General features: G+C 44.8%; 1 protein-coding gene across 1 annotated transcript in view; it reads left to right on the top strand.

Moving 5' to 3' along the window:
- Positions 1–4,625: 4,625 nt before the first annotated feature.
- LOC118120019 (dual specificity protein phosphatase 19) overlaps positions 4,626–8,014 on the top strand; it is a 3,589-nt gene continuing 200 nt past the window's right edge. The window contains exons 1-4 of the mRNA XM_035174586.2: positions 4,626–4,848; positions 5,512–5,558; positions 5,889–6,041; positions 8,008–8,014. The exon at positions 8,008–8,014 is cut by the window's right edge and continues 200 nt beyond it. Coding sequence (XP_035030477.1) covers positions 4,626–4,848; positions 5,512–5,558; positions 5,889–6,041; positions 8,008–8,014 — 430 coding nt within the window. The remainder of the gene's footprint in view (positions 4,849–5,511; positions 5,559–5,888; positions 6,042–8,007) is intronic.

Raw genomic sequence — 8,014 nt, 5'->3', positions numbered from 1 at the left:
ACCTATACTGCAGTCAGCCACTAGGGGGAGATCATCCGTCTCTAAATCATCTCCTCATTCGTGGTTTGTCCCGCCCCCTTATTGTTGTTGCCGAGCAACAGAGCTGCAGTTGGACGTGATGAGAAAGTCTGAAGGGCCTTTGGTTTGTTAACGTACGAACTGTCCGCTGCTTCTTCAACGTTAGATGTCTCGTCGCTTGTTGGCGCCATGTCAATCAATCAATCAATCAATCAATCAATCAATCAATCAATCACATTTATTAGTCTCATATTCCCAGTTTGTCTCACAGATGTTAACAAGGAGCAACTTCCTCTGATCTTAACTCAACAAGAGTCAAACTACAGAGAAACTTAGTGATCCGTGACTAAAGCTCAGTCCCGTGTGAGGATCGTCTCCCAGGACACGAGGACAACAGATGCTGACTGGTTCTTCTCACTTCATGAGAAGAACCAGTTCCTCTCTGATCTCTGAGATTCACACGTAGGAGCCTCTGATTCTAGTGTGAGGCGAAGGCTCCTGATTGGTCCACACGAGGAAGTTTTCACCTGCTGAATGACATTTAGCATTTAATCCACTTGCTAACGCTGGTTAGCTAGTGGACTCTGGAGACTACATCTCCCAGCATGCCCTGCAGGAGCCCGTGTGTCCACATATTCATTCCAGTTCAACCAGTGAACAAAAGGTGTGAACCAATCAGTGAGCTGACAGGCCATGATGTCACTGTTTCTCTGGCAGATGTTGACCTCTGACCCCGGCGAGCTTGTTGCATTAGCAGCTCCGTTATTGGTCCATTGAAGCTGAATGTGACGCTGCAAAAAGCAACTGTGTGTGTGTGTGTGTGTGTGTACAGCAGTAATGGTTGTCAGATGTTGGAGGAGCTTCCCATGTTAGGGTTGAGTTCCAGCCAACACACACACACACACACACACACACACACACACACACACACACACACACACACACACACACACACACACACACACACACACACACACACACACACACACACACACACACACACACACACACACACACACACACACACACACACACACACACACAGGGTTTTCTGACTCATGGATCAACATGCAGCAAACTGAGTCAGCACTTTCTCCTCCATCCCTCCTTTCCTTCGTTCTCTCCATTCTCATGATTTAATCTCTGTGTGTGTGTGTTTCTGACATAAAAACCTCTTGGCAGGAAAATCATCTTGTCACACACACACACACACACACGTACACACACACACACACAAATACTTTTCAACTTTGGTCATTTCTGGGGAAGAACATATCAATTCACCATAACCACTAGTTAACTAACCCTCACTCGCACCATAACCTTAACTGAACTCTGACCTTTCCCCAGTAAGTGTGTTCTCTGTCGTCCAGGTCGTGGTGTCTTCAGAAGGTGAACGTACGTAAACAACACAAACAGGAAACACACGTCCAGCTGCCTGAACCGCTTCAGAACACAACCCGTTAACTCAACCTTTCTCTTAACCTTAACTTAGTTATGACCCACCCTTACTCCCTAACCCGGACTCAACTAATATCAGCCTGACCCTTTTGTTTCTGTGGGTTTTTATCTCACGTGGTTGAATCTCTCTGAATCATTTATCTCTCGCTCTCCCTCTCTCTCCCTCTCTCCCCCACCTCTCCTCCTCTCTCCCTCTCTCTCTCTCTCTCTCTCTCTCTCTCTCTCCCCCCACCTCTCTCCCTCCTCTCTCTCCCTCCCTCTCTCTCTCTCCCCCCACCTCTCCCTCCCTCTCTCTCTCCCTCTCTCTCTCTCTCTCTCTCTCTCTCTCTCGCTCTCCCTCTCTCTCCCTCTCTCCCCCACCTCTCCCTCCCTCTCTCTCTCTCTCTCTCTCTCTCTCTCTCTCTCTCTCTCTCTCTCTCTCTCTCTCTCTCTCTCTCTCTCTCTCTCTCTCTCTCTCCCCCCCCTCTCCCTCCCTCTCTCTCTCTCTCTCTCTCTCTCTCTCTCTCTCTCTCTCTCTCTCTCTCTCTCTCTCTCTCTCTCTCTCTCTCTCTCTCTCTCTCTCTCTCTCCCCCACCTCTCCTCCCTCTCTCTCCCTCTCTCTCTCTCTCTCTCTCTCTCTCTCTCTCTCTCCCTCTCTCTCTCTCCCTCTCCCTCTCTCTCCCCCACCTCTCTCTCTCCCTCTCCCTCCCTCTCCCTCCCTCTCTCTCCCTCTCTCTCTCTCTCCCTCTCCCTCTCTCTCCCCCCACCTCTCCTCCTCTCTCCCCCACCTCTCTCTCTCTCTCTCTCTCTCTCTCTCTCTCTCTCTCTCTCTCTCTCTCTCTCTCTCTCTCTCTCTCCCCCTCTCCCTCTCCCCCACCTCCTCTCTCCCTCTCTCTCCTCTCTCCCCCCACCTCTCTCTCTCTCCCTCTCCCTCTCTCCCCCACCTCTCTCTCCCTCTCTCCCTCTCCCTCTCTCCCCACCTCTCCCTCTCTCTCCCTCCCCCACCTCTCTCTCTCTCTCTCTGTGGAAATATTCGTGGAAACTGCCAGAATCTTTTCCAACATAAATAAGAGTCAGCTGTACACACACACACACACACACACACACACACACACACACACACACACACACACACACACACACACACACACACACACACACACACACACACACACACACACACACACACACACACACACACACACACACACACAGAATCAATGAACTCTCTCATTCACCTGTTTATCGAACAGAAGATCATTTTACTCACATGTTCGTCTCAGCTCCTTCCTCAGTTAAATCCCTCGACTCTCGTTAATTAACAGAATTCATCATGTGAGATAATCGATTAGTTTAATCAGCTGCAGCTTGGTCACCAGCTGATTAAAGCAGGGGTGTAGCTCCATCTAGTGGATGGAACAGGAACAACATCAGCTAACAATAATCCCAGTCATACTTTATCTCACTAAACCTTTAGAAGTTTAACACAGACGACATAAAGTCCTAATTCAAAATCAAACATTTGAAATATAAAATATATATTATTATTGAAATAAATATTGTGTTCAATGTGTGTAAACTGTTTTATAATCTATGGCTGTTAATTTACCCCTTTCTACACATGTCTCCAGCTCTGTACCTGTGGTCTGTTTGTTTGTGAACAAGGTTTCACAAAAACGACTAAATGGATTTCTACGGAACCTGGTGGAAGGATGTGGTACGGGTCAGGAAAGAACTCATTGAATTTTGGTGGGGATCTGGATCAGAGGGTTATGTATGTAATGGGAGGATGTGTCACTGCTCTGTAGCATCACTGACTGACTGACTGACTGACAGACTGACGGACAGGAGGCAGGTGTCATGTTACACAGCAGCAGTGTCACCTCCAGCAGAGTCGCTCCAGTTCACAGTTCAGCCTCTCAACCGAGGAACAGACGACACAACTTACAGCTACAACACTGGACTTGTTCTGGACCCGGTTCTGTCGGTGGCTGAGTCTTTATCTTTAACCAGGACAGAACTGGAGTGTTTTGTTACATGACTTCTTCTCTAGAAAGTGACCTGGATCTCCTCACCGCTCTGGTTTCTGGTGTTTAAACTGGACGAACTGTCCTCAGCTGAACCAGAGTCGGACCAGAACTGAACATCTGAATAAACAGGTTTTTATCACGACACCTGATCATATATTGACCAAAACTTCTATCAAGAGAAAAAGTTTGATTATATGAGTGAAATACTATAAACTCTTCTTTATGGACAGAGAGTACTTTTAAACTGCTATTGATGAAAATGATATCGCAATAATCACAGATATTTGCGCAGCCCCACACAAACTAATCATTATTCGGTCTTATTTTTTATATATTTGACTGGTCGTCAATCATAACAACCAAACTTTGACCTGTATGCTTTGGTTGCTTGATATGTTATGAATTCAAACATCCAGTATCTCTTGAACTGGTGTTTTTGAAAATGACTTCTGAACATGTGATTCCTGCAGTGAATCTTCCTCCTGTCACGTTGAAAATGTTCAGTTTGGCTCCAGAAGGTAAAACCTGAGGATCAGGAGTCAGAACAGTGAAATGACAAAGAGGCCAAACGGAAACTTATCAAATATCAATTAGAAAGATTAATTAAAATCATTTCATCTGAAGTTAACTTGAAGTAAAGATCTTATCACCTGTGAATTCACATAACTCTGAACTAGAGAATCAGGTTCACCGACACCATCACTTGTGTTGGAGAGTCCCAGCCGACGCTGCTACAGAGAACTGGATTCACATGAAACTGGATTCACATGAAACTGGATTCACATGAAACTGGATTCACATGAAACTGGATTCACATGAAACTGGATTCACTCGTTCATGCTTTGGGACAATTGAAACATTTCTGATCAACATAAATTTTGATTTGTGCTGAGGTTTAGATTGTTGTGTGTGTTTGTTGCCTGAGTGATGGATGGACTTTGTTTTCTTGTTATCTTTAACGCTGCTTCACGTCACCTCAACAGCTCCGACTCTGAGCCCAGCAGATATTTGTCATGTAATTACCACTTGTTGCTCCAGAGGGCGCTGTTGTCGCCGCTCAGCAAAGGGTACATAGTGTTGCTTTAATCTTTCAGGTTCCCTGCAGCCCGGCCCAGTTCGATCCAGTCCGGCGTGGTCATGCAGTCCCTGACCGAGGAGATCCAGAGTTTCTCTCGGACGCGGCTGAGGAAGCAGTGCACACGCGTGACATCACTGAGCGGCCGCCGCATCATCGAGACCTGGAAGGGTTCGACCATCACTGTGGTTGAAGACCCCGCCCCCCCAGAGAAGATGCTGGGATACGTCCCTGACACTTCCTGGGACCTGCAGGTTGGAATCGTCAAACCCGACCTGCTGCTGGGTGAGTGAACGAGACACGTGAATAAACTACTGGGAGAATTAAAACCGTCAATCATGACATCTCTCTTTTTATATCATCAAAAAACTAATTCAAACCAAATTGATCTGAAACACTTTTTAGTTTGGTCCATGTCTCATCTGCTAACCTGGAGGAGGAGCATTTCTGACCTATACTGCAGCCAGCCACCAGGAGGCGATCACAATGATTTGTAATAAAACCATTATGCTGGTAACATTTGGCTAAATTAGTAAAAAAACGCTATGTGGGTGTAAAATATATGGATTTGACCAACTCTGAAACACAGAAGTGTCAGAGTGTCCTATAGTTCAGATGTGTCCACCCCCTGTCCTGCTCCGTCCTGGAGGTCACTTTCAGTCCACCCTCAGCTCAGTGTGGAGGGAAACATGACACAGGCAGGACGTGGGGGAGGACACGGGGGACGTGACCCATCAGACCTCAGTGGTTCACAGGTGGAACAACAACGACGGCGTCTTTGGTTCAACACCCAGGACAGAGTCTCAAAGACAAATACTGAGTCTGTGTGTGTGTGTGTCCATCTGTGTGTGTCTGTGTGTGTGTGTCTCTCTCTCTGTGTGTGTGTGTGTGTGTGTCCATCTGTGTGTGTCTGTGTGTGTGTCTCTCTCTCTCTGTGTGTGTGTGTAGGTTCGCAGGATGCTGCACATGACTTTGGAACTCTGAGAAAACACAAGGTGAGATTTTTAATCTTCTGAAGTGAAACATTACAACAAAGCTTCTTTAGTTTCTCTTCACGCCGACTGAATTAATATGTTTAGATATGAGTTAGCAAATTAGCAGAACTATTCATTTTGCACCTCTAAAAACAGCCACAACAACAATAAATCAAAGACAATGAGGAACATCTGAAAGATCTGAGGGGACTATGAGCTGCTCATGTGAACATGTGTGTGTCTGTTCAGGTGTTTCACTGTGGACGCAGGGAAATTCATTTTCTGATAAACAAGATAAAGGTGAAATAAGGACATAACCTCTTCCTCCTCCTCCTCCTCCTCCTCCTCCAGGTGTCTCACATCCTGAACGTGGCCTTCGGCGTGGAGAACATCTTCCCTGACCTGTTCATCTATAAGACCGTCAGTATTCTGGATCTTCCTGACGCTGATCTGCTGACTCACATCCAGGAATGTTGTGACTTCATCCAGCAGGCTCGCTCGGAGGTAACGTCGCTGACATCAACACAAACATTAATGCTTTAGTCGACACGTCTATTTGTTGGATTCTTGCAGGAAGTGAAGCATTAACATTTAAATTTAAATCCTGAAGGTGAGAGTCGCTGCAGCTCAGGTGAAAACACACGAGTGGATTAAGTCAAACAAGAAGAATCAATCCCATAATGCAGCGGGATTAAGGGCAGAAGGAGGATGTACAGGTCTTAAAGGACTTGACATGACTCCCCTCTCTTCCTCCTCCTCTTCCTTTCCTCTCCTCCTTTCCTTCTTCCTATTCCTCTCCTCCTCTCCTCTCCTCCTTTCCTTTCCTTCTTCCCCTTCCTCTCTTCTGTTCTCCTCTCCCTCTCTTCCTCTCCTCCCCTCCTCTCCTTTCCTTATTCCTCTTCCTCTTCCTCTTCCTCTTCCTCTTCCTCTTCCTCTTCCTCTCTCCTCTCCTCTCCTCTCCTCTCCTCCTCTCCTCTTTGTCTGTTTCTAAATAATAGATGTGTAGTTTTGTTCATGTTTTATTAAGCTGCACACAGATCAGATCTCAGTGTCATACAAGCTTTTAGCAACGAAGCCTGGGACTCACCTTAACATGACACCCCCCAAAACACACACACACACACACACACACACACACACACACACACACACACACACACACACACACACACACACACACACACACACACACACACACACACACACACACACACACACACACAGTCATTAGGGGTGTATGATTACAGGAAGTGTTCATTATAATATGGTTCTTGTGTGTGTGTGGAAATTCCAGCCTTGATAATCAAACTGATGCTTTTACTTTGAAATGCAGGGTCACATTACCCAGCAGGCCATCTGGCTAGTGATGACTATCAGTTATTGATGCTGTCATGACAACAACAGCATCATGTGACTGAGGTCATAACCACAGGGCAGGTTTATAATGTGTTATAATGTGTTTATATTGTGTTTATAATGTACATGATTAACATCGGGCTCAGTTTTTATGTAAAGAAGTTTTAAAGTCGTGCCTTGCTCATATTTTGGTCAGCTTCAAACCCAAATTGATTTTCAATGCTGACTAATTTCTTTTCAAAATCTAGATTTAAAACCCTTTTTTTGCCTGAATGGATCAGATATTATTCACATATTCGAATCTTAAACTCTGAGGCTGAATCTCTAAGAATCTGTCTCAGTGGAACCCGTGACGTTCTGGGGAAGCTCCTGTTTCCTGTTCTCAGATCAGGAGGTTGTGAGTTCGGTTCCAGTTCAGTGAACTTTGAGCTTCAGCCTGAGAACAGCTCGTTCCATGTGGAGCAGAGAGAGGCTGTAATGAGACGCTGATGAGGATCTGACAACAGCAACAAACAAGACATCTACTAAGTTAAAGGCTTCTTCAGTGGAGAGCAACAGGAAGTTCACTGCTCTGTTGCTCTGTAGCGTCCTCTAGTGTTCAGACAGAAACACTGCAGTACAGCGTCAGCTCTCACTCTCCAGAGAACAATAATACTACATTATTCTGAACTGTTCTAAAATGTAAAAACAAGAGAAAGATATTCTCAGAAGATCATTTCAACGTTTTAATATATTCAAATAATATTAAGATTAATGCAATATGCTGTTCACAGAACTACACAACTTCCTCATACGTGTATATGTAGGTGTGTATTTATTGTTTATATCCAGCCCTGTTTGTTTACTTATGTGTAGACTCTACATACAATATATACACATATAAATATATATATATATATATATATATATATGTATATTTATATATACACATAAATATTTGACGATTCTGTTGTGTGTTTAATGTATTGTATTGTATTCAAGACTCAGGGAGACACACACAAATGTGTTATATAGCAGTGCAATTACTGCTCAATTACTTAATGTTGGTATATAATATATAATATAGTGGTAAGAAAACATGTAGTTAGCATTAACGTTTGTGTTTGTCCCTCAGAAAGGTG

The sequence above is a fragment of the Hippoglossus stenolepis genome, chromosome 13, assembly GCF_022539355.2.
Source record: "Hippoglossus stenolepis isolate QCI-W04-F060 chromosome 13, HSTE1.2, whole genome shotgun sequence".
Lineage (NCBI taxonomy): Eukaryota > Metazoa > Chordata > Actinopteri > Pleuronectiformes > Pleuronectidae > Hippoglossus > Hippoglossus stenolepis.
This window is presented reverse-complemented; position numbering and strand designations above follow the sequence as displayed.